The sequence below is a fragment of the Tyto alba genome, unplaced genomic scaffold (assembly GCF_018691265.1).
Source record: "Tyto alba isolate M040663 unplaced genomic scaffold, T.alba_DEE_v4.0 Super-Scaffold_6, whole genome shotgun sequence".
Lineage (NCBI taxonomy): Eukaryota > Metazoa > Chordata > Aves > Strigiformes > Tytonidae > Tyto > Tyto alba.
The window spans coordinates 23,690,117-23,717,823 of record NW_024881327.1 but is presented as its reverse complement, the minus strand read 5'-3'; the positions used below and the strand labels follow the sequence as shown (position 1 = coordinate 23,717,823).

The window sequence follows — 27,707 nt, the reverse complement described above, 5'->3', positions numbered from 1 at the left end:
GAGGAGATAGGGGAGAATCACTCAGAACCAGTCCCTAATAGGAAGTTGCTTCAGGTGCCAGAAGCTGGGCCTGCCAGCATCCTCTGTTTCATAACTTGTCACAGTTTGCCTATGTTTTCAACTGGTGGCATAGTTGTTTCATCACATCACTAGAAACTGAGATGTATAATAGATTATTTTTATTCTTTTGTTCTCAATTCAATGGTCTGGACAACTGCAAATGGAAAAATCTTTGGCTAGCCATAGGAACAAAAGCAGAATCTGCCCTTACTACAACAGCAAAAATAATTTTCATAGATGATCTATTCATGGTGAAATCCCTGTCTTAAATAAGGTACTGCTTTCCTTGTGGCATCAGAAAAATTCTTGGATTATGCATTTTCTCAGTTATATTTTTAAGGGTTATATAGTTTTGAAAAAATGCTGTTGTGCCATATATTTTCACTTGTTACAGAGTACTGTAGGAACAGAAGGTAATGTTATAGTTCTGTTTGCTTTACAGATATTAGCATTCATGTTGTTTCAACACATAGGTCGTACGTGTTCTTTGTTCTGCTTGGGGCATCAGCTAATGAAAATAAATGATATGTGGCTTCCTCTTCACCCATTGATTTAAATGTTCTCTATGCTTTTATCAGTAGACTGTTGTCTGTTGACCCTTTTCTAGTTGTTTATGTTAACAAAACTGCAATTTTCTTCTTAAAGGTAGAATTTCCCTTCTCAGATTTATGTTTGTGGGTTGCTTTTTTTTTTTTTTTTTTTTTTTTTTCAGTGTTTCAACTAAAATAGTCCCCTTGAGTTACCAGCATAAAGCTAGTAAATGCTCAGAGGAATTCCGTGAATAATCAGGTTTAAACAAACGTAGGGTCTTTTTTTACCTGTATAAACTGTGGAAAGGAGCAGAAAATTAGCAGTCTAGAGCAAAAATGAGATAGTGTCTCTCGTTTTCTGGATATGAGTAACAGTTGTTCATGTCTCTGTCATCACAAGATGTGTTTTGTCTAGTGTGTCTGATTTAGCCATCCTCTCCTATTTCCAGATTTTCTCTGGCAGAAAAGTTCTCCCAGGGGTTAGAAAGAGGCAAGTTAATAAATTTTTTGTAAACACCTGGAATCCTAATGGGGATTCACTTTGACGGCTTTATGTCTGTTTTGTATAGTTGGTGGTAAATGGTAAAAGAAAAATACTGGAGGACATGTTCAACTTTAGTACCTTCATGGCAAGAATAATTTGCAATAGATCATTGTCTTTTCTAATCATGCTTCCCTGAGTATTAATGGATTATTATTTTTATTATCATTCCATTAGGTTAATAAGGAAAATTCTACCTTTTGTTTCCAAATGTTTTCTGTCAATTTTTCTTCACTTTTCAACGCTGTTCTTTTACATAGGTGGAAATTTTTGACTGGAGGGTAGAGCTCACACATTATTCAGTAGTCTATTTTTTTTTATACACTTTTATCTTACAAACTTTTAATTTTCTTACAAAAATATCAAAGTTACATTCTGAATTATGAAATCCATAAGGCCAGTCTGCTAGTTTGAACATTTTTTTTAAAATACACACTTTTCCCCCCCCTTTTAACAGATTGTCAATTTTCTGAGTGTAGGGTCTGAAAAGTGGGTGCCTTTTGATCCAGAGCTACAGTAGACAGTTGAAATGTTGAAATGTGCCATATTTCCTGAACACAGGTACTCAAAGTAAAATGCACAGCTAAAATGGAAACCTCATTTAACACTAGATTTATTTCTTGGATTTCATTATTAAATGAGATGAAGAAAAGATTGATAACTTACTCAGCAGCATATATTGTGCAAATGTTTTATAAATGGCAAAACAATATCAAACCTTCATCTATCTCTAAAGTGTTACAAATCAGGAAGCCATAAAATACAGAATATTCCAAAGACTTCATTGTGAATTCTAAGGTGTCAGTCCCAAGGTCCCTTCTGTCAATTACTCTGCAAAAGGAGACTTTCTGGAACAAAGTGGACTAAAAAGGATATCTAAGTGCAGTCAGTTACCTAAGAGAAATCTGGCCTATAGCAGAATGTTTCACGATGTACATGATTATCTGCAATCTATTCAATTATAACTTTCTATCTGAAAAAAAAAGTAGATTTCTCAGAATCCAGTGAAGCAAGTAATATAGTTGTACCTAGTGATTTTATACTTACGAAATACTGGCTTGATTACCTAGATATTAGGTTAGTTTAGGTACTAGCTTTTTACCTAGTGCATTGAGAATAAGCAAAACAAGATACAAGTGCTTGAGAACATTATGGTGAATTCACAGTATTGCACAAGAGCTGTGTGAAGGTGATATTATACATGGCTGAATCAGAATGAATTATAGCGATTGTTTATTGGCAACAAATTTCCAAGTAAAACTTTGCATGGGGCTTCTCTGAGTAAGACTATTCTGATATCACTGATTATTTTGTAGAAACAAATGATATAGTAGTAATAGAGCTGGGGATTTTTCCTCCCCTGTTCCTTCTGTCAAGATCATGCTTTTGCTTTAATACCCTTAATGGTACTTACTGGGTTTCTATTTTCTTTCTCTGAATAAGGCCTATTCTGAAAAGTCTGGTTTTCAGTACTGGTAGGATATTATGTATCCTTCCAGTGTTACTTTAAAAGATGTGTATTTTTATTAGTTCTCTTTGGTTTATCTTTTTGTTTCATTTATTAAAGCTTTTGGAAATAAGAGTACACATCCTTTTTTAGCTCCTTATGTTTTATTGTTCATTATCAACTGGAGTGCCTCATGCAAAACTAGTGAATCTTTTGAAATGAAGAGTAATATTTAATCTAGCTACTGCTAATCCAAGTTAATCTTACAAACAAGTAGGCTTCACTTTTATGTAACCTGCTTTATGATTATTTTTAAAGAATTTATGTAATGTTTTTTTTGAAGCAAAGCTACCAAAAACAACATACGTCTTCTAGCAGATGAAAAATTGTTGTATTAATTGATTTATTGGTATTCTAATGATAAACAGAGTTCTAATCTCTCCTTCACATTTTTGATTACAAATCTCAGCTAAGTTCTGAGAAAAGGAATGAACACCTAAAAGATTTCTTTTTTTTTTTTTTTTTTTTTTAAAAAAGGCTTTATAGGGTCAAATAAATGCAACTATTTCATGAGTTACACTGATCAAAGCTTCTTTTGGACTCAAAATTTCTGATGACCAGCTGTGCCTTATAAGGAGCTCCAAGGGGTGACATCTGCTAATTTTTAAGATGGAAGATCTGACAGGCAAAATGTAATTTTCCTTCATCCTTGCAGTTCACTCCTTCCTTCCCCTCATATATCTATCTCTACTCTTATTTATAGCCTTACTGATTTGTCAAAATGTTACTAGATGAGCTATTTTTTTTTCTATTTCATTCTGTTTTGTTTTTTTTTTTTTAAAAAAAAAAAAAGTCCCAGAAAAGCACCTTGTCTCCTTGCTCAGTTGTTCCTGCACAGTATTTGAGTTTTATCTTTGCCTTGCCTGCCGTCATGTTCTATTTTCTCCAGAGTATCTCCTTTTCAATGTGTTTTATTAAACTAGTTTATTCTTCCTTCCACAGCAAATCCTCATCAATTTGTATACCCCTTTGCAAACTTGTGTATTTTATCAGAGGCCTTGCACCTTCCAGTTTCCTGAACTTAGTTTCTCTGTAGTCAGTGCCCCTTCTTTGCTTCTGGTCTCTGTTCCTGTCTGTCCCTCTCTCTGCCCTTTCTGCCATCTCTCAGCACTCAGCTTCTATTCAAGTCATCATATTCCAGTTTTCTCCACTCTTCCTTTTAAGCTCTTATTTGACATAGGCAGCTTCCACGGTGTCCTTGAAGAGGGAACCGAAGACTTAAAACCACATAAATTGTTGCACTGATCCTGATACACTGTAGGTGTAGCAATCTGCCTAGAGCATGGCCAGTGCAACCTTGCTGAACCTAGGTAATTTATGAGACTAAAGTCTCTGTTGAGCACGTGTGACATCAGACTTACTTGATTAAAAAAAAAAAAAAAAAAATCTAAATGCGTTTTCAAAGGAGCTAAATGCGTTTTCAAAGTAGTTAGATGAATGTATTTCAGTTGAGGGTCATATTCTAATATGTCTCATAGCCTGCTTTTAAATTGTGTATGTGTTGGAATACTTTAGTGCTAAAGAAAAGCCATACACAAGCAATACCTTTTTTTTTTTTTTCAGCCAAAATCTTTTGGGGATCTCAATCTTGAAAACAACTGAAAATGTTGATCTCGTAACAGAATGTGTCTAGATGGGTTTATAAGACAGTGGCCTCCTGTCTGTAGCAAAATATAAAATTTAGATTAATTTAAATGCCATATGGTACATATTCATAAGAAAATTCTGAACGTAATAACTGTTTCTCTCTCTTTGTAGCTACATTTCCTTTAATCTTAATAGTTGAGTGACTAACGATATCCTGTTGTGATTTTACTAAAAAGAATAAATATAGCATAATGTTCAATTTTCTAAAGCTTCCAATTTTTAATGACAGTTAAATGATTTTGGTACCGGTATCTTGTATTTAGACAGTCAGCCTTACTCTACTCCTTTGCCTTCGATAGCAACTTGTTTGATTTCATTTTTTATATCCTTTCTGTTTAATACCACATTAAGTTACTTTTTAGATACTTAAAATCTACTTGTCTATGTAAAAGACTGAATTGTGCTATAAGCTATATAGAGGTGCCCCCAACCTCCTGCTTAAATCCACAGGACTTCTGAGGATGCAAAGTCAGAATATTAGGTACAAAGTACTTGAAGTTTAAGCTTAAACATTCCTCATCCTTGTCCTCAATTACAGAATCTTTTGGCGGAGAAGGTAGAACAGCTGATGGAGTGGAGCTCAAGGCGCTCAGTCATCCGCATGAATGGAGACAAATTCCGAAGATTTGTGAAGGCTCCACCTCGTAACTACTCTGTGATTGTGATGTTCACAGCTCTCCAGCCGCAGCGGCAGTGCTCTGTTTGCAGGTAAGTCATACTTTAGTGATCTTTTTATCTTCCTCACCACAGTTCTTAAGTGAACGTTTTAATCATTGTGCAATACACTGAGTAGGATTGTTCTTTCCATGGGATAGGTGCTTACTGTTTAGCAGTCTCATGTGTTTGTTACAGCATCTTTTCAACTGCTTTTTAATCGATATGTCAAATTTTAAAGTCTTCCTAGTTTTGGGTTTTATTAAATTACAGTTGAATAAAATGTACACAACTGAGGAAGAATAAGAAATTGTCTTTATTTTATTATCGGTCAACAGTGATCTTCCCAAAGATGTTTTGTGACAAAAGTGATTCATTACCATTTAGTGATATGACACTTCACTGATCTCTTCAGTTAAGAGATGTCCAAGGGTCTGATGCAGGTGTGAGTTACCCTGTGATTTCACAGCCTTGAAGAGTTGTTACATGCAAGCACGTGTTTCCACAAAGACATGCTTATTGTTTGACTTTAACTTGTGTACTTGTAGTCATATGTGGTTTTTATTAGATACTTTTTTGTAAGATTAATTCTTAGTCATTGAAGTCAGTTAGTCAATTTTGAGGGAGAGTATATAAACTGCATTCCCATAAGTTCACCCTCCACCTCTGAACTGTGAAGGAGAAAGTACTTCTTAGTAGAAGTACTTAGAAGGAGGAAGCTTTCTAATGTTCTTAAGTCAAAGGGATTTTTTCCTTTAAAACTTCCAGCACTTGGTTGCTGTTATTTCTTCTTTGTGTTGCCAGAGTTCAACTTCAGGAGATGAAATAGGAGTTGTAAGTTTACCATATTGTTTTAAATCATTCCTTATTTTCCTACCCAGTAGATAAGGCTACAGGAGGTGCATTAAGTTCAGCTTTATAAGGGTTAGTGTATTTGTCATTATAATAGCCATATCAAATTCATTCCCTGCTCTTATGTAGGGCATGTGAAAACAACATAAATATTGCATTTATTAAGAAAGTTACTTTTGCTTACAACTGTATACTGTTTACTGTACTGAAAAAGAACTTATAAACTTCATTTTGTAGCATTCCAGGCTAGCCATTTATGTACAGAAGCAACAGAAAATCTTTAAGCATGAAATGAAGGAAAAAATCAACTTACTGCTTTCAGTTGGGTTTGTTTAAATAAATGTGAAGTTGTGATCCACTTTTTCATGTGAAATAAAAGGAATTTAATGAGGTTGATCGTACTGCACATAAAACCATTATCAGGAAAATTGACATTTTCAAATCAATGGCTAATTAATGGACAGGAGCACTGGAAGGATATACAGTACTGAAATGCATGCATTACTTTATTGTTAGCTATTCACTAGCCACACTGTCTAAAGGAAAAATAGATTTTTAACTTAATCTGTAATGTTCTGTGGGGATGCTTTTGTCCAAGATTTAAGTTAACTCTTACTCATCAAAATATTTTCAGAACAATTACATACAAAAAAAATCAATGTCATATTTCAAACACAAAAAAGCACCTAAACTAAAATCTTTGAATAACTTTGTCACAAGAATTAGTACCTTTTTTTTGGTTTGTTTTTTTTTTTTTTTTTTTTTTTTGTCCCCTAAAAATTGAGCTTTGTTAGTTTATGTACCACAGGATTACCTAAAAAAAAAAAAAAAAAAATTTGTCTTTTCCCTTTGGTGGCTAGGTTTGACATTTCAGTACTTTATGGCTTCTAAATGTCCAGTTTATAAAGAACAGGGGTATATTATTTTCAAAAGGGGGAAAAAAAAGATGTTTGTGTGCTGCTGTTGCATAGATCTACCAGTTCTCTATGCTAAGCATGAAAAACACAGCAATACGAAAAAAAAGATAAGTGACAGGATGGAGAGCAATGGTAGGAAGCGTGGTCGTCATCTGGAGAAGAGCAGTGAAAGCTGATCATCATTAGAACAGACTGTTGCAGATTTGCATATTTGAGGCCAGAAGAGATCATGTGTGTCTTAACTTGTTAAAATAAACTATATACTTGTGGTTTGAGACTGGTCAGCAGCCAACCACCACACAGCCACTCTGTCTCCCTTCTCTTCTGGCAATAAGAAGGGACAGAGAGCCAGGCTTGGAGTTCGAGATAGGACTGGGGTGGGGAAAAAAAATCCCCCTTTATGGTTACGAGCAAAAGGCAGACTCGTTAGGGGAAGAAAAAAAAAGAACATACATTTTTTACAGACACTAACAACACATAACAGGGTAGGACAGTGAGAAGCATTGCCATCTCTTGAGAACACCTTCCCCCCACCCCTCCCTTCTTCCCAGGCTCAACTCTGCTCCCGATATCTCTACCACCTTCCCACAGCAGCGCAGGGGCAGGGCATGGGGGGTGCAGTCAGTGCTGCTGCTTTTTCCATCTTCGGTGAGGGCAGCTTATGGAACTTGTTCCTCTTGCTCCATTGTGGTCCCCCTCTCACAGGAGACAGTCCTCCACAAACTTTCTCTGACATGAATTCCTCCCATGGGCCGCAGCGTTCCCCACACTGCTCCGTCATGGGTCACTAACTTCCTCCGACTGGATTCCCTCCCACGGCTGCAGCCCTTCCCGAGCTGCTCCGGCGTGGGACTCCCCCACATGCTGCAATCCTCCCAGCGCTGAATTACAGCAGCGGGGCTGCCTTTTCCCACGAGACCCCGGCCTCCTTCGGGCACAGCACCTTGATCAACCAAGCAGAAAGCACAGGGCATAAATCAATGTCTGCTCCACCGTAGATCTTCATGGGTGGCAGGGGGGGGCCGCCCTGCCGTCTCACCACAGGATACAGGGGGGTCTCTGCTCCGGCACACCTCCCCCCTCCTTTCTTCCTCCGTTCCTCCACTGACCTTGGTGTTCATGCAGCTGCAGCAACTCCTCCTCACCAGTCCCACTGCCCGTCACCACGTCCCTTCTTAAATACGTTATCGCAGAGGCACAGCGGTTTGGCTCAATTTCCCAAACAGAAGTGGAGCTGACGTGGAGCTGGGGGAGCTTCAAGAAGCTTCTCACAGGGGGCCGCCCCAATAGCCCCCTCCCCTGCCACCAAAAAAACTCCACCACTCACTCAACCCAGGACAATACTTCATGTGTCTGATTTTGCATTTGATTATATTTAGAATGTTTGTTGTTAAAATTATCCCCTGTTTACAGTAAAATTAGTATGATTTTTTCTGGCAGGTGTTTTGAATGATTGTGCCACCAAAGATGGAGATGTAGCTTCCTGTATTCAGAAAGTTAGTGTCACTTTTAGCACTCTTCAGAGTGAACGCAGTCAGTTTGGTGATCCCAGTTCTCTACCAGACTAAGGACTATTGTGCCTGTCCGTTGTTGAGAAGTGCTGTAGTTTAGAAATTGTCTAGAAGGTATGAAGGAAGGATTCTGACCCCCCAGCCCTTTTAATGCCAGAGAAGTTCCAAATTTTTGATAAAACCTGGTTGAGGTGATCTTAGCCAAGTCTTAAAACAGTTGTAGGCATAAAATTTAAATATTTTTAAGAAGTCTTTCCTATTTTTATAGTAAGGATCTACTTGTGGAAAGCTGGCCAAATTTGTCTCAGAGAATCCACGGCTTTTCTGTGCACAGCAGGGAGGACATTGTAACATCAATCACATAAATCACTTGACAGTTATGATTTGTGGACATATATGGAAATAATGCCAACTTACTCGTAAAATGCCTCACACAAAGAAGTCCCTAAGACTCCAGATATTTGAATGAAACTTTTGTATGTAAAAAATATCCTTTCAGTCGAAGGAGCTGATCTTTTTTTAGTAAAACCAAAGCATACTGTGTGTTTTGTAGTAATTCTCTAGCGAAAGATACTTAACATAAGATCTTTTTTTCCAATGGAATGAAAATGCTTTCTTTATAATTGTAGGAGATGAATGTACAGTCTTCTGCATCATCATGAGAAAGATCAATTAGACAAATTTTTTGAATGCTTTACTTGCCAATTTTTTGAAACTTACCTGTTCATCCAATGCTAGGGTTGTTTGTTCCTGTTATACATCGTGTTGTTGTACTTAATGCTTTTCTCTTACTTAATTTTACTTGATGTGCTTTGACATTATCCCTTTTCCATATATACTTTTAAAAGTTAGAAATCATATGTCTGCATTACTAATTGGAATTTATTCTATACCCAAAACAAATCAGGTTGATTTATAGGTGTTTCTAAAATACAACTACCAGTTTGTCACCTTTGAGACAGAGATTGGTTCTATATTGATCTTAATTAAATATTTTCACAAACTGTGATCTGGAAGATATATCTGTAGGCTGTCTGAATCTACATGAAGGCTTCTGTAAACCAGAAGCTCAGTATAGATGTTGGTGTAGTACCACTAGTCGTGTCTTCAGAGTGTTTTTCAAGCAAATTATGTTTTTATCCTAAAGTGGAATTTAGGGTGCAACATTTTCATCTAGCTTTGTGGGCAAGCAAGTTTCAGTTTTCTGGTCCAAAAAACTATTGAAAGCCATCTGACGCCTTCACAACTGTGTAAGTGGTAGCATGAATGTCAGCTTTCCTGTTGACACAGTTGTTCAAGGTTCAATATGACATAGCTGGTATTAAGAAATTAATTAACTGTAACAAAGTAGATATCCTATGTGCTCTTGAATGTGAAGTCATTATGGGGGTGGGTTGTGTTTCTAACAGTTGAAGATGTGTGTTTTTTTTTTCGATGCACATTTGGAAACATGTTTGATTAAACTGTTTTGGTCCCAGTATATTAAACTTGATTAGTCATAATTGACTTTATGTGTTACTACTATTCTTGGTGTATATACTCTGCAACAGCACATTGAAAGCAGATGCTAAAGGGCCCTTTGCACTGTGATGATGAATCAGTTTGGATTTTTTTTGGTTTGGATGAACAGTCAGAAATAATCTAATTCCAAACTGATTCCTCAGGATATAAGACCTGCTTCCCTTTTTTCCTTTGTGCTTACATATTCACTCAACTATAGTTTCTCTCTGTTACCCACATCAGTGACGCTACTGAAAAAAATTACTTACGTATGTAAGAAGGAGAACAAAAGAATGGTCACTCTGACAACAGCGTCTTTACAGAGATGAAGAGACTGTTTCTCAGCCTGTACTTTGTATTGCATCCAGGCAAATGGTGACTACTAGCCTGACTTGAACACATTTTTGGGTGAAAATTCTCTTCCAGCTTCTCTGTTCTTTGTCGTCTTGCATCGTGCAATCTGTTCCCCCATTTTATTATCACTAAATTTTCCTAAAGGGATCAGCACCATTTTACCAACCAGAATTCAAGGACCACCCCCACACCACTTGATGTAGTATTAGTGCTTTGATTTTTCAGCTGCACATGGGCTTTAACTGTAGCCTGCTGAGACCATTGCTGTACTGACTGTTTCTCTGCATCCGTCATTGTTAGCATTAACTCGTTCTTTTTTGTTTGTTGCTGTACCATCTAATCACTCCATAAGAAAATTATATAAGGTCTTTTATTTTACTTTCTAAGCTCTGCTTCTCTCATCTCACTGGCAGAAGCAAACATCTCTGCTTTGCGTACAGGTGCATATCAGAAACATCTTGTTTGTTCCCAAACAATTCACATTTTTGTCTGGTTCATTTCTCAATTTCATTGCTGCAGTATTTTCATTGAGAAAGGGATATCTAGTTCAGAGAAATTAAACTGGTTAATTGAGCTTTTCCCCATCAGTTGAAGCTAATCAACAAAAAGATGCATATTTTGTTTAACTTTTTTCTTTTTTTTTTTTTTTTTTTTCCTTAGAATAGTGTTTCTTGAAAAGATCAGAGCAGTATCAGAGGCTACAGATACTGAATTTCAGTAGATAGGGACTCTACCTTGACCTGTACCACAAGTTTGTTATGAGATAATGATTAAAACATGTAAATTAGACATGTACATCTTGGTCTGGATTTCAAGCTACCTGAAACAAATGGATTTTGTTTTGCATGTTTTCTACTGGGCTTATGTATGCCTGTGAATTCCCACATGCTTCCTTTAAAAGTATAACTAAGCCTCTTTGAATCATTACAAATCAAGATTAAAGCCTAGAATTAACATCATAAATGATCTGGAGAAAAATGGGGAAATACAACAGAGGAAGACTATAGTGATGGCAGCTGACCACTTGTGGAGACAAACTTATAAACTGCACAAACTGAAAATTGTGTTGTTTCAGTCCTGGATGATGTTTAATAGTATTTTACTGTGGAAGTAACAAACCTCCTTCCAGATTCTTGGAAAACATAGTTTTGCAAAGACAGTACGAAGAATCAGCTAGAAATAGCTGGTAATGCAGAACAGTTTGTGTAGCCAGTAATCTTTTTCACCCCCATATTGACTAGACTATTGCATTTTTAAAAGCGTTACAAGTTTCATTATATTGAAAGGAGCACTGATAACTTCCATTAGCTAAATTTGTGCGTGTGTGTCTGTAAATACATATGTATGTGTAAATATGTGTATAAAATATATACATAAAATACATATGTAGCATACGAGGGAGATAGGTCAATTTTGCAGGTGTGGCACATGTTTTCTAAAGATTTCTTTTGTTTCATTTGAATGACAAAGCTGAATTCTTTCAGAAATTACTAATGGCATCTATTGGAACAAGCTTGTAGTTATTGCAGAAAGCCTGCTGCAGAATGAGCTCAGAGTCAACTGCTAAGCTATTCCTTCTGTATTTCTTAAAAGAATATATGAAAGGTAAGTTATAATTCAACATACAGTTTGTGTATCTTTAAGTTTTGAGCTTAATGTAGTATGTGTTTCATAAAGGGCTGTGAACATAGCTGCCTTCTGCTGTTGACTCAAAATGTGTAGAAGGAAATGACAAAATATATGACAGAAGGGATTCCACATAATTTATTAACATCCACCCTATCAATGAGACCTCCAAGAGGAGGTTTTTAATCTAGAAGAGAGGAATTCTGTTGGTTTCCATGTTCAAGAAGATATTTCGGAAAATTGTTTTCAAGTAGCCGATCAAAGAGTAGGTCAACAGCAAAAAGATTCTGAGAGTCAAGGAGGTGTCATCAGAAAGAAGTAGGTTCCTCTGCCTTTCAGTTTTTTGCTGGTTGATCAAGAGTGGGTAGTGAGAAAATCATTGACAGGTCTCTTAACTGTACTGAGAGGGAATTATCTTTTGAACTTGTGTTCAAAGAAGAAACGAAATGTGGAAGGAGCTGTTGAAAGTTCTGCAATTGCTTTTTCAGTGCACTTCAGGATGTTGATAGAAGTATTGATGAGTCCTGTTTAACAAGACAGTAATTTTATACTTGGATCATAAGAGACTACTTATTCTTCCTGCGGTCACTTTTTTTTTTTTTTTTCACTTTGCAACTTCTACAAAATATGATCTCGTAGCTTCTTTTCATCTGCAGAATATTGGAAATGTCATGGGATGCTGTAAATAGAATAGCATGGATTTTAGCTTGCTTTCTGCTACTGTAGATACCTAGATTGCATGAACAGTGTAGCTTCCAACTAGTCTCTGTACTTTCTTAATTTTGTTCTGTGGTGAATTTTCTGATCACATTTGTAGATTCTTCAGTGCTTTTCGTTGTGACATTGAGTCATGTTAAACAAAACTAAAGTCAAATGAGCGTTCTGAATATATTACCTGCTTGATACTATGAAGTCGAAACATACACTTAGCCCCTTCTTCTCTTCATTTTGGAAAAGTCATTCCAAATAAAAAAACAAAAGTTGTTTTGGAGGTAAATTGCAACATTGATCACAGTTTACTTTAAACAGATGGATAAGAATGGATAGGTGACCTGATAGTGCATTCTTTGCCAATTGTACATTTGGAAGTGTTTTGTACAGACCATAGTGTGACAAACAATAATGCTTTACTGATTTCTTTGGCAAATAAATCCACAGTTGCTTTTATTTTTTTCCTAATATTCCTTTTCTGTTTCCTTACTATAATGTTGGACTAATACGATAAAAATAATCTAATTTAATATAGCTCAAGCTATATAAATCTGATTATCTGCTATAGACACTCACATAATTAATCTTTTAAAATAAAACTTTTAATGTTTCATAAGCATCTCTCGCTTAATGGAAGAAAATTTTGTAGAGCCTTTTCCTAGCAGCTTACTTTCCAGAATGTTGAATTTTCTAGTTAAATCTAATAGTAGCATTCCCTTTTGATATGGCCACTATTTGCTAGTAGCTGTTTAATATTATTGTTGTTGCTAGTTCGTGTGTTGCTGTAATGATGAAATTCTTCTGAGGTGACTGTAGCAGGAAAAACATTTAAATCTTCTCCATCAAAAAGTCCTGTCAAACTAACAAGAGCAGTGATAACGTTACTGTTTTGATGAGTTTATACCGAGGGTACTTCTGTCCTATGTTTTTATAGTATTTCATGTGATTATTATTATTTCACATAATTAACATTACTTCATAGAAACAAACTAGTAGAATTTATATTAATGAATGATAGAGATAGGTAGGTAAGAAGTGATAGAGCTGATACTGCCTGATATTAATTGGAGGCTGAAATTTTCAGCCAAGTACTTGTGTTTTTTACTATAGCTGTACCTGAAAAGGAGTAACCAATGCTACAAGTTAATACAATTGTGTTGGCATTGTATTAATTGGAGATGATATACTGGACTGTAGGATATTCTTCAATTCTATATGTGTTAATCCTGTAACCTTGTATTCCTGCCCCTCCTTGTTTCACACTTACTTCTCACCCCTGAAGAGCTGCTATGAGGATGTATTACATACAGAATGCTTTGCTATCTTCAGTGTGGGAATGAAATTGTGCTTTGAATCTGTTACAGAAAATCTTAGACAACCTTTTGCAAAATTATACTTTCTGAAGTATATTTTCTACCTATTATATTAATTCAAAATAGTTCAAAGATGCAAAATACATGGAGATCAACGGGAACAAGAATGTTCTCTTAAATAGTGGGGACATAACTGGAGTATCTGAATTTCCCAGAAATACTGTTTCATCACAAGTGAAAGGTAGACTAAGAAGAATGAGGGCATCAAGATGAAGTGATTTTTATCTTCTACTTATAATAAAAATGGTCCAGCTTTAATATAGCAGTTTTAACAGAACAGTGCCCTACAGATATTACTTAAGATTTTACAGCATTCCTTTGATGTTGTCTGACTGCCCTCTTCAGGATGACAGTGAATATGTTCGTCTGCTTAACGTTAGTATCTGTTTCTAGAAATAACCAATCTAATGCCTAATTCACTTTTTTTTTTTTTTGATTTTATAATTGCAAACTTTTCCCATTGAGCAAATGTGTTAAGTAGCAAATTTTACTCAATCAAGTAATAAGAGTGAATATTTTCTTGTGCTTTGTAAGATTTATTCTTTGAGGTGGGGTAAGAGATCATAAAATTTCATTTTAACTTATTTTTTATGATAGACTTTTTCATGCATAATATATTCTTTGATACAACACAACTCTTCTGGGGTTGTATGTAATATATTTCATGCCTGAGGCTGAAATCAGTTATGAGGAAATGGGGAGGGTCTTATGACATTTGTGGTCCTGTCATCCTCTTCCCCCTCTTTGCTCTCTCAAAATACATAATTTATTATGTGTGTTTAGTGCAGAATTTCTCTAGCAACAAACAGATTATTCATCTACAGCTTTTAAATAAACAGAATTCTGCACCATCAAACACATGGAACTGGGGTTATAGAAACACTGTTTTGAGAAAAGCTGCAGAATTCGTTTATTTATGCTACTGCATCTTACCAGATGCAAAGATAAGTTGCCAGGTGGTAGAACCTTGATTTGGACTCGACAGCAAATATTATTAATTAGCAGTATGGCAATAATTAGCAAAGGAGCCTGTGCAAAGCTGAAAGTACTGTAAGGATCCTTTTGGGCTTTTTGTTTTTGTTTTGTTTTGTTTTCTGAATTATTCACTGATACAGATTTGTCCTTTGGAGGAACTGGTGGTTTTATTATTCTGTGATTGTGTGTTTAGAGAACATCTCTACTGATATCCTACTCAAGGGCCACGTAAGCATCTACTTGCATGGATCTGTTAGCAGATTTGTGTGGCGCTTGCTGCTCAGACCACTCCTGTTTGCCGAGACTTTTAAATACAGAAAACATTACTTGTTGTTAATATCATCTTGGGATATCTCTGGTATAGTTTGACTTAACACATTTCTGATTTTGGAGAAGGCAAATTTTAAGCAAAGAGTTGCATAACTAGCTGAAACGTCTTCTAATTGATAGTATGGGTGTTGAGAATGGTACTGCAAGTGTAATTCATCTAACCTCTGCAGCTGGTTATAGAATTTTTTTGCCAGTGAATGCCACATGGATGTATGTTTGTTTCTTTTCCTTAACAGGCAAGCTAATGAAGAATATCAAGTGCTGGCTAATTCATGGCGCTATTCATCTGCTTTTTCAAACAAACTGTTTTTCACAATAGTGGATTATGATGAAGGGGCAGATGTTTTTCAACAGGTAAATGTTGGATACTGTGAAACATTCTTAATTTTTAGAACTACATGCTGATTTGCCAAATGATACAAGACAAATTATTTTCTTTGTGGAGGTGTGTACCTCTTTTTTGTGTACAGATTCTTCGTGGTTAAAAACACCAGACACTGCAGTTTCTATTACATTAGTGAAGACAGATTATACCTGTAGCCACTTCTAGTGTTTTCCAAGTGTAGCTTATGTTTGTTAATAGTTTACATGTGTGTGAAATTTTTTTCAACTCATTAATGTCATTTTTTTGAATTAAGCTCAACGCAACTAACATTTTCATTTAAAGATTTCCTTTATTTTATCTTTGGGGGGAAAAAGCTCTTAATTAAAAGAACCTTCTAATTGCTTTTATGTAATGTCCTTCAACTTCAGTGATATTTGTATTATTCTGGAAATTCTTCAGGGAGAAGAGACTGCTTTAGATGTTATATATTGGCTACGAAGAGTGAAAAATAAATTATTGGAGAACAGTCTAAGGTCCCCTCTTAAATTGAGTAGTCAAGGCAAAACACATCCCTTCAAAATGAATACTGAATATTGACATGCTTTTCTTTGGTACTTATTTGCTGATTGATGTTAAAAATGCAGATTAAGAGCAGTAACAAGTTTTGAAGTTACCTATGTTTTTAACCACCTTATGGTGAAGTGGTGTGATTCAGAATTTTCATGGAAAAAGTTTAATATTTAGTTTTAAAAGGCTTAATTTTAAAAGTTTAATTACTGTGCTTAATATATATTTTTGCTTCCAATTGACATCGTAGAATGTATTGTGAAAAGAATGGTTATCAACAGTGTAAGATTTTACTTTAAAAATTTTAGTTCAAGTAAGCTCTAAAATCGTTTTACATTATCTTACATGGTTACAATAATACAAAATATGTTGTTCACTTTTGCCTTAAGCTAATCAATACATATTAGAATAGTCCAGTCCAACTTACTCCTTGTATAAAAGGGCACAGATTCAGCTTATTTCAGGTGTCATGTGTTTAGTCATGTAAAAGTTAGACCAAATTAGATAAAAGATTTAAGTTTTTGATTGCTTTTTTGATTTGAAAAATACAGTGTTAAGAATAAGTGATACTAATGACTATTCTAAGGTGGATTTTGGGGAAATGTGGTTCTGTCCTTATGTTTATGTGTGCTAGTGAGTCATGTAATAATGATGCCATAGCAAAAAAAAAAAAAAAAAAAACAGTAATGTGACTGATTTTTCAGCTTTTACTATGTTTACAGATAAATGACAAAGCAGTTGCAGACCAATTGCCCCCAAACTCTATACAATGTCAGAAGGAGTCTGTATCTCAGAATGTTTCTGTATCTTACAAAATATTTTATTAAACTATTTCACAACATTTATCGTAGCCTTTCTTAGAGTATTTGTTACTTCCAAATCAGTTCACTAAAGAGGGCTTTTTTTTACTTAGAAGGAAATATTTCAGTAGCTGATAATTTCTGTTGATAAGCTCATTTCTGTACTTAATTAAATATTATGTTTTTGTATTGTGATAAAACTATTTTTGCAGGAATGAAACAAACAAGTTTACTCTGCCTTTTTTATTTAATTTAAAGATCTCCATATTACATCATCTTTAAGTATTTCCCCTGATTTTATGTTAATTTTAATTTTTGCAAGAGTTTTATTGTACTATTTCTGAGATGGACTGAATATGGGGAAATTTCATACAATAAAATTATATTCTCCTATATTACCTTGAAAAGTTGAATTCAACATTAAAAGTTGCAAATGTAAATCTATTTATCACCTTTGAATTTTTTGATATATTGTGAATAGTTCCAGTAACATCAACACATGGATTAACAGTCATGTAATTTCTAGGGCAACTCATGTAGTCTAAGCTAGTTACCTAGTCCTTTCTGGATTCAGAAAAAGACTAGTCACTAGTGAGTATCTGTCTTGAAGCCAGTGGAAGGCTAGATGAATAGTTTAGTTTAGTTAACTTTGGATTGGTGAGAGCTAGGCAAGAGAGACAATGTCAGGATATCTGAACACTTTTTTCCTCCCCTAGAATTACAACCTAATATACTGTAGTAGCTTGGATAGGTGTGAGATCTCTGTTTTAGAACTACAGCAAAGTTCTTACCTTTTGTAAGAACTCTAAAGCATAAGATATTCTTACTCAGAAAAGCTTGTGGGTGAAATAATTAAACATCCCAAAGACCCTACAGGAAGGAATATTCTGAACACTCTTTTTTCAGGGCTATACAAGATGATGTATAAAAAAAGAGTAATGTTTGGAGGCAAATAATATTTTTCATGCTAATTAGACTTGTGTTGTCTTATACATAAAAGGTAAATATTTTTGAGGATAGAGTTACTAATTTTTTTTTTCTGCTGTTTTTCTGGTTTTGTAGCTGAATATGAACTCTGCTCCGACTTTCATGCATTTTCCTCCAAAAGGTAAACCCAAGAGAGCTGACACATTTGACCTACAAAGAATCGGATTTGCAGCTGAGCAGCTAGCTAAATGGATAGCTGACAGAACAGATGTTCATGTAAGTTATTCGACAGTTTTGAAAGTTGAAGCCAAATGTATCTTTATAGTCTTAGACAGACTAATGACAAATTCTGTCTCTCCTTAATACCTTCTTCCCTCAAATGTGTGTTCTAGAACACATTAAAGAAAGAAAGAAAAAAAAAAAGATAGTCCTGGTAACTTCTGCAGTTTGCAGATTATATTCCATTCTTGCTTTGTTAAATTTTATGTAGTCTTAATCTGGATGAAAACAAGCAATAATATTGTGATAATTAGTTGTTAATAAGTAAAAAGTGCTTTGCAAAACTATGTACAAAACAGAACCAAATGTAGTTGCTCCTAATTCAGACAGAACCTGCAAATCTGTTGGAGAAATAATGTTTAGGAGTTGAACAGTTCAAAATGATGCTTAAGATCTTTTTCATGGTATGTGTGTATTAAAGGAAGTACTGTTATTTTCTTAATTTAAGTATATCTTTAGGGATTAGTTTTTCTGACTCTGAAACCAGATTTCAGATGCTCCCTGTTGGTTAATATGGAAGATGATCTGTATGTATGTGTTTATTTGCTATCTATATTTGCATTTATCTTTTCCAGATTAGAGTGTTCAGGCCTCCTAACTATTCTGGTACAATTGCACTGGCTCTTCTGGTATCTCTTGTCGGTGGCTTGTTATATCTGCGAAGAAATAATTTAGAGTTCATCTACAACAAAACTGGCTGGGCCATGGCAGCTCTGGTATGCAGATTTTCCTTACTAATATGCTTTTTCTTATTTTAGCATATGTATCTTCATTACTTGCACAGTAATTTAAAAAACATTGCATTAATATGTTGTTCAGAATGGTACTATCAGACAAAGATTCATAATCTAGATTTTGGGGCTAATTTTCATAAACAGTGGATATCAATTACTACAAGTGATTCAATGAAAGTTGGCAAATTCTCTGATAGTCAGCTGCAGATTTTTGCTCATACTTTAATAAGAAAATATTTCTAATAAGTGTTACTACTGTTTACTGCTATCGTTCAATGTGCCTTTTTTTGTAAAAGCAGTAATGTTGTGATTGGTTTAGTATCAGACAATATGGGTTTAGAATAATGAAAGGTTAATAAAAGTAACAAAGGCTCCTATGTGTTTGTAAGAAAATGGTAAAAGAACCAAGAAACAAAGAAAAAGGTGGAATTCTTTCAAAAACTGTTTTCAGGAGTACTGACCTTAAAGTTCCACTGTTAACCTAAATGAGAATAGAACAATCTTATAGGGTTAACTCTGAGGAAATTCTAAAACCAGACAATAGTCAGAAATATTAGTCAACTAAACCCTCAAGGCCATAAATAATGAATTAAGGCTTAATATGCTTAATAGTGTATTGCAGTGTGTTTATTTATATCATGGCTTTCAAATAACTGAGTAGACAGATGAAAAATGTGGACTCTGCAGCATAGACAGGTATCAGTTTTAGGTAGGAAATAGCATGCAAAGATGGTAGATGATGGTTAAGGTGTATCAATAAGTACTTGTTACTCTGCCATCTTTATGACTGACAGCAGAGGGAAAAATATAAGAGCAGCATCTAAGGCTTAATTTTCAGGGACGTGGAATCAAGAGCATGCTTAACAACACGAGAATAGTGTCTAGGGTTATCAAGTCCAATCCAACATTTAACAGCTTAATAGATCTCCTTCCTTCTGTATTAGCAATATATTAATTGAGAACAGTACGCTTTAACAATTTGTCTGTGTACTTTTTTTACAACATAAGCCAGGCTTTCTTCTTTTTCCATGTAAATGGTTATTTATTCACTTCATCATTTTAAAGAGTTTTTCTCAATTTGTGTCAATATGAAATAACCTTTCTCAAAAGCAACTGACTAGGATTGTAGATGGAATATGAGTTTACTTGTGCAGCAGTATTCATATTTTATTTCTCATCTAGGCTCCCTTCCCCACAAAAGTTTGGATCAGATGGTCTTTTGAGGTCCTTTCCAACTTGTGCTATTCTATGATTCTCTGTATTTTAGCTCTGCTAGAAGTAGGTTACTGACATATCCTGTAACTGGTTTTGCCTTTTCAAAACCACATAATATTGATGATTTGCTGTTCAGCTTTGATACAAAAATATGAGAAGATACCTTCTTTTGTGACGCTTTCAGCTGATGGGCCCACTGACAGCCTTTATTACATCAGTTCAAAGATGAAGATACCTAGTACCTGTTGGGCTCAAATTCATTTTTATATTTAAACTATTAACAAGATCTTAAAGCAAACTTTGTTCAGAGTTCCTTAGTGTTTGACATTACTCTTGAATAAAGGCTACTGATAATGCTGTTTTCTCTGATGTGCTATCATAGCATTTCCTACTAGTGTACATGGCATACATTCTTTAAGCAGTTTGTTAATCTACCCTGTACACTGAGCAAAGAATAAAGAACAAGATTTCAAGAAAACCACCTACAGAACTAGATTTCAAGAGGAAAAATGTTTCCTTTTGATTTAAGAGAGTCAGGGAAAGAATGTCTTCTTTGTTCCAGGATGTCATCTGGAATATCCTGAGCTCTAGCACAGAGTTTTGACAGTTTTTTTCCAATGTAAGTCCATCATATTTAATTACATATATTTTTCTAGATTACCGGTATTTTTCAATGATAATACTTTTTAAAGATACTCTACCACTAGAAAGTTCAAATTTGATGTGCATCAGTTTGACTTTTTTGGACTCCTAATCTTTAGAGATCACCATAGTAAAACAAGAATTAGCACACCAAAATAAATTTTTGTGTTAAAAACCAAATAAAGATATGTGATCAGTGCTAGTTCCTTTGTTTAACCCTGCACTGTATCTCTGGAGACAGCAATTTTACTCCGATTTCATACCTCAGGGTTTCATATCAGAAGTTTAATGTTTGAATGTTATGGGGAATTGTGGGGTTTTTTGTCTTGCAGGGGTTAAAAATCAGCTCTTCAAATCAAGAATCATTCTGTTACATTCTACATTCAATAAATAGTTGAAGATATCATTAACTTCCTAATTAAATTAAGAAAACTAACACATCAACTCTTTCTTAAAGTATTTGCTGTTCTCCTTAGCAGCTAGACATTTTATGTCTGAACATAACTAAATTGCAATATAGGAAACTTATAATCACTTTTCGCTGAAACCCAATGAACAGTGTTGATGTCCAAACATGCTCAAACATTTAACGAAATTGTGTTAATGCCGTTCAGTAATTGTCATACTGCTGATTGTATTGACAAGAAATAGTAGAGTTAAAAGAAATTAAAATGGCATTAATGCCATTTATCATTGTTGCTAATACTATTTCCTGTAAAAGTCTGTTTACTTAAAAAATGAATAGCACTTAGAGGATGTTTTAGAAAAAGGTCTTCTATCTGAGAGTATACAGCAATTAATCATAACATTGAGCCGATGTATCCCTTTTTTAATCATTACTGTTCTTTTGGCTTCACAATGTTGTCAAAGCCCCATACTGCAAAATGGTGTTTTAACAAAGATCACGCAGTTACCAGAAGTCCTTTTGGTTTTATTCAGATCTACATGGACATACAAGTTAATGCTACAAGTTCTTTTTGGTGAAATCAGAAGGGACTCCAGATTGGAGGCTTTTGCACAAATGACCTCAGTTCTGTAAAATGACTAGAATATGTCAAGATCCACAGAAGAAAATTAACAGTCGTTAATATATTCATTCTAAGGTGTTGTATAGTTATGATTCTCTTACATCATGCTTTTTTCTACCAGTAAAATGTAGAGCCTCTTTTTTCATAGAAGATTATTAAAAGGAAAAATGGAGAAGATGGTGTCTAGTTAAGGGGAGCAAGTCATGCCTAATGAATGCTTTTATGAAGGGTATAAATACTTAGAGTTACATTCTTCATTAATATATTTTACATTTTTATACTCTAAAAAACAAATTAAACAGGGAAAGCCTTGCAAGATATATAAAAACTACAGGAAGCCCATGTTCTTAACAGGATTATTGTCAATTTTGTTCCTTATTGGCAGTTCTTTATATGGATGTTGCAGAACTGAGAAAGCAGAAGAGTTTTTCTCTAAAAGCAGTAGTTTTTGGGGTTTTGATAGTTTTTTGGAGGGCAGTGTTGTACTACTAGGTAGCCAGCATTCATTAACTATATGGAAAATAGCATTTTTAATTGCAGCTGAAACTCATAGATATCCTGGAATTCAGTAACTGAAAATTGTATCATTGCAAGCAGACAAGTCTCTTGTTTTGTTTTCCTTGTTTTTCAGAGCTTCTTAGTTCATTTTGAAGAACTTCTATGCTCCCAAATGTTGGATACTTTTATTTAAATGAAAAGTGGACAGTGTTTCTCTACCCAATTGAATGATCTCTTCCTAAAAATTAGGAAAAAATTATCAGCATAAAGTACCTCTGCTGTTTTTACGAGCAGGAGAACAGGATCCCAGAAATGCTGACTGAATTTTTATTCGATATCTCCATTGATATCAAAAGGGTGCATCTCATGGGTAATATTTCCAGCACTGTTTTAGGAGAAAATTTAGGATTGCGGTTTTTAGTAATCCATCTAATGGTTTTGATAGCCTTTCAGAAGCAAGACTAGAGCTTTCATCTCACGCATTGATTTGAATGCCTCAACATTAGATTGCGCAACAGCATTGCTATTAGTGGTTTCATCCCCTTGTTGAAGAACTGCATACTCTGGTAGTATCTTGTATGCCTTAGGCATTTTTACTTGCAACGTTACCCAGAAGACTTTTAGAATGGCAAACCAGGGTGACTGAGTCACGGTACATAATATCCCAAAAGATGTTTTTTGAGATCACATCCAAAATTTATCCCCTAGGTTATTTTAGACTTTAATGCAAATCCTACTCTTCATCTATGGATATTTTTCCCTCTGACATGCAAGCACAAAGATGAGGACAGACTTCAGTCCTTAGATATTTGCAGAGTCCTGTCCTTTTATACTGATAACAAGAAGCAATTTAGATTCTTGTCAAGACTCTTCATTTCTTAAGCAGAGAGAGAATAAAAGGTCAGATGGTATAAACTGGACAAATTTCTAACATTTTAGATAAAGAATTACTACATTTTAGACAACAGTACTGGTGCTCAAAGTTTAGGAGCTAGAATGTGGGCTAAGAGGGGGCTTTTAAAAGTATTTACTTTGCCAGGCTGCCCCTGTGGTTTTCTGCATGTAATTTTCAGTTTTATTTTATGTATATATTTCAAATTTCCTTATATACCTGTGGAGTCTGGGAAGACAAAGTCTGTGCTCGGATTAGAAGGCAGCTGCCTAGGAGTTGACTCTACTGGATAAAATACGTCAAGTCACTTGAATGAGGAGACAAAGCATGTGTTTACTGTTGTCGTAACAGTTAATGGTTATGAGAAATGTGTTCTGTGCTGATGCACTCCACAGTACCTGTGCTGTACAGTACATTCATCATCAGTTATTGCTTCAAAAGAGCTTGAAGGGTATCATGGCTACTAGTGGCTTCTTTACCCCACTCTGGGAATTAAGGTAAAAAAGTAATGTATTTTAGTAAAAGATACAGCTAGAAAAAATCAGGCTCTTCTACATGAGTAGATATACATGTCAAAAGAGCAGCAATAAATGCAGGTTATTAATTTCCTTTTCCTCCCATAGTTAGAGATGCACAGTACCTTTTAAACATACAGAAACCCATTTCTTTGCTTCTGTGTTGTACTCCCTGTCCTTGAATTGTATATCTCTTATTGGAAATTCTAATAAGCGATAGATTGTTATTTAGAAATTGAGTGCAGATCTTGCAGCTGTAGCCTTTGTTGAGTACAAAAGCAAAATTAAACTGGATAGAAATAATTATGTTTCTTTAAAACAATAATTGTGAAATGACTAAAACTTACATATACAGAACAGTATAGAAATTAAGTATCGATTTGGCTGCCTGTGTCACCCCTTTTTTTGAAACCATGCTTGAATTTAACTATATTCATAAATTAATCTAGAATTTCATTATTTTGCTCATGTTACAAAGTATTTGCCATGTTCTGGGGTCTAAACTTGCATAGAGAAGTCTATTGATCTGCTTTGTATAGTACCTGCTAGTAGGAAGCTTCACTTCAACATGTGTACCAAATAGGTTTTTAAGTCTCTAGTAATTCTGTTTAATAAACTGGCAGATAGTGTTGAACAAAACTTACACCTTTGGGAAAGTGATGTATTAAACCCAATTAATTTGACAAAGCTTGCAAGACCAAGAACAGTTGAGGAATTCTGCCCATGTACCTGTAAAGTCGTGTCCTGATAGCAATTCAGTGTTCTGGTGGCACTCTTGGTGCTTGTTTACATTGTGTCTGTTCTTAGGAGCCTTGTGGTGCACACGCAACTGCACCACGGGTTTGCTCAAAGCAGTTTCCCTCTTAGTGAACTAAGGCCGAAGTCATGTGCTGTGAGGCCATCGAGAAAGCACCACTTGCGGTTTGTTAACAGGGTCCTTGAGCAGTCCTGGGCTTCACCGTCACTTATGATGTCTTTGACAAAATCCAAGAAAACTGTAGAAAGGGGCCATTTCTCTGCATATTAATTGTTCCATTGAAATAAATGTGGTATAAACCTGTAAGGTAAATATGAAGTCAATAATCACATGTTACAAGTTGCTCATTCATAGCAATGAGTCTGGTAAAGTTTTATCCTAGGAAACACCAACTCACAATAATGGTGAGTGAACTAGGTGCTTTCGAAATTTTAGATCCCAAAGCATGGGATCTTATGGAAACTAGGGGATTTGGAATGGTAATCATTGTGTATCACTGTGATGTATCGTGTGTCATAGATGCATGTATCTGTTCTACAAATAATGGTGTGTAGTTCAAGTGTATTTTACAAACAGTAGAAGTCTGTAGTTTTCAATGTTTTTATTTTTTTTTTTTTTTAACCCAGATGATCGTAACAGGAGAATGTAGAACACAGCAAAATGAGCTTGAATGTTGAGTGCTCTCTGTAGCATACCAAATGCTTGCTTAATGGATATGATGGAAGTTCTTTCTTCTTAGGATACTTAAAATAGATGAAGAGTGGAAGGAGGACAAGGGAGAAGCTGGAGAATGTTTTTTGGCTCCCGAAAAGGTCATTTTGGAGTACTCAGTGAAGAGGTGCATGATGGAAGGAAATTGTGGCAGATCCACTAAATTAGTTTTCTTGGTTATTAATAGTCTGAAATGGAAGAGTATGAAAGATGCTTTCAGAGTATGAAAGATGCTTTCAGAGTATGAAAGATGCTTTCAGGATAGACAGCCATATTGTTAACTCTTTCTTTTTCAATAATATTAATAATTGGAATTTGTTTCTCCACACTACTGTGTCTCCTAGATTTTTTTTTTTGTTAGACATTACCATGTTGTGAGACAGTGCATTTATATTGGCAATCATTAAAGATATTCAGTAATTTGAGAGATTTATCCATTATAAACTATGACTGTATCTAAATGGGGGTGGGTTTTCTTAATCTATTCATATGGAAACAGATTTGACCCTAGAGAATGTAAATTAAATACAGTAATTTAAGAATCAATAAAACTACTTTTCATAGAAAAGTCACTTTGAGAGTCACAGTTTGTGTACTCTATGCATCTGTTGTCTTCTAATGTGTAACTTTTCATCTAACGTTTGGCTTTTCAAAATACCTTTTTCACCTCACTTTTGTTAACCCACATTTTCAGTTTCTACACTTTTGTACTTTCACGTAAGCTATCTCTTGTGTGATTTGTCACCAAAATTGCAGTATAAATTTCTCTGCAAAGACAATCTGCAAGGTATAAAAATAACTATCTTTACACTTTTCCAGTAAGAGGCATATACTTCCTTAATTTCTTTGCATATTATTAATTAAAGCATGACCCATTTGCTAATAATCACTACCAGTATGCTTTCATCTGCCATAACAATCACTATACTGTAACATTCTAAATCCTGTTACGGGCAAAATGCAACACATCTTACATTTAAAGCCAAGAATCTGTTCTTAGTGTAATTGAAATCTTAACATGACAACAGAGAATTATTATTAAACCAGATGTTAAAATTCATTCTTTTAATTTTATTTTTATTTCTATTGCAAGCACAAAAAAATCTTAATAATAACACCACAAATAAAATTGTTGTGCACACACTTCCTAGTATCTTTCCCTTTCTCGGATTTCATGGTTACTCTGCCACTGTTTCTGTCTGGACCTTGAGGTTGTTCATTAGCTTCTGTTTGAGGTAAGGGTGTGCTATGGGGACTTATCAGCATTCCAGGTTCTTTGCTGGGAGGAGTATGATGCCGGTGCTTTCTTCTTCCTTGCTCTAGGGTCCAATTGGGGTTACTTTTACATTTTGTAGCTGAAGATCAGTGAAGGAAGAACATTTTACATCAAAATTTACTGGCTAAATGGGGATTGTCTTACATACATTGGATGCTTGTCCTTTTGTTTTCTTTGTTACCCCTAAAACTGGTTTTGACCACCTCCCATGTCTCTGTGTCTTTAATTTGCCATTGGCATAATATTTACAGGCTTTGGGGTCTCCAGTGTAATCCCGTGCCTGCTTTCGCCTCATTCCATACGTGTACAGTGCATCCTGTGGTTCCACCTCTTGTCCCTGCTATCATCCCATGCCTACACTACATGAGTATGTAGTTGCTTATTCATAGGAATGAATTTGGCAAAGTTTTCTCCTGGGAAACACTAACTCACAGTAATGGTGAGTGAACAAGATGTTTTGGAAATTTTGGATCCCAGAGCATACTTATTGGTCATAATTACTTCATCCTAAGTAGAATAGAAAAAAAAAAATATAGTGCCATACAAAGATAAGCAAGAATAATGTAAACTACGCATAGCCACCTGGTTTCTGAAAAATTGCTGGTTCAGCTAAACAAGTTTTAAAAAAACAAAACAAAACAACACAAAAAAAAAAACAAAACAAAACAAAACAAAAAAAAAAAAAAAAAAAAACAAAAAACAACCCAGACAATAAAATGGGAAAGCCAAGACAGATTTGGATAAAGCCTAACAAGATTCAGTCTTGAGGCCTTGTAGGTTGTTCAAATCATACTGCTAGAGGTGGCAATGCTGCATTTATGGGGATACAGAGCTACACTAGCTTACTTTCACTGATGTGTTATTAAGCATTCTTTAAAATAAAAATCTTTAAAGGGTTTTAGTAAACCCTGTTTTAGTTAACTGTCATGGTATGAATTTTAACATTCATGATCCATCTGCTTAAATCACTGTGACTATACTATGCTGGTGGGAATATTGATGTACAGTAAAAGTGAGCATATATGTAAAAACTGTACTTAAATTATCTGGGACTTTTTGTAAGGATTATCTGTACTGATAAGCCAGAAGATATATATTTAGGTGATTAAAGTTTGCCATTTCTATTTGTCTCATTTGGTAATGAAAAGAAACTCTATTTTCCTCTTTAAGATTGTCATAATGACTCTTCCTATGACTGTAATGTTTTGTCACGCAGATTCTGCAGTATGACCTTCGACAGTTGTTTTTACAGTTGTCATACATACCTAACCTAGCTTCACATTTTTTTTCCATATTTCCAATTTCACTTTTCTACCAACTCAACCATTGTTATTTGTCATAGCTAAAATGAATCACAGTCATACAGGACACAATGAGAATTTTACAAAATAAGAAAGACTTTTTTTTTATAGTTAGATTTTTTCTGTACGGTTTTATATATCATTTCATACAC

At 34.9% G+C, this 27,707-nt stretch overlaps 1 protein-coding gene across 1 annotated transcript in view; it reads left to right on the top strand.

The window, feature by feature from the left end:
• TUSC3 (tumor suppressor candidate 3) overlaps window positions 1-27,707 on the top strand; it is a 132,136-nt gene that overhangs the window by 43,063 nt on the left and 61,366 nt on the right. The window contains exons 2-5 of the mRNA XM_042808046.1: window positions 4,824-4,993; window positions 15,325-15,442; window positions 17,843-17,983; window positions 18,562-18,702. Coding sequence (XP_042663980.1) covers window positions 4,824-4,993; window positions 15,325-15,442; window positions 17,843-17,983; window positions 18,562-18,702 — 570 coding nt within the window. The remainder of the gene's footprint in view (window positions 1-4,823; window positions 4,994-15,324; window positions 15,443-17,842; window positions 17,984-18,561; window positions 18,703-27,707) is intronic.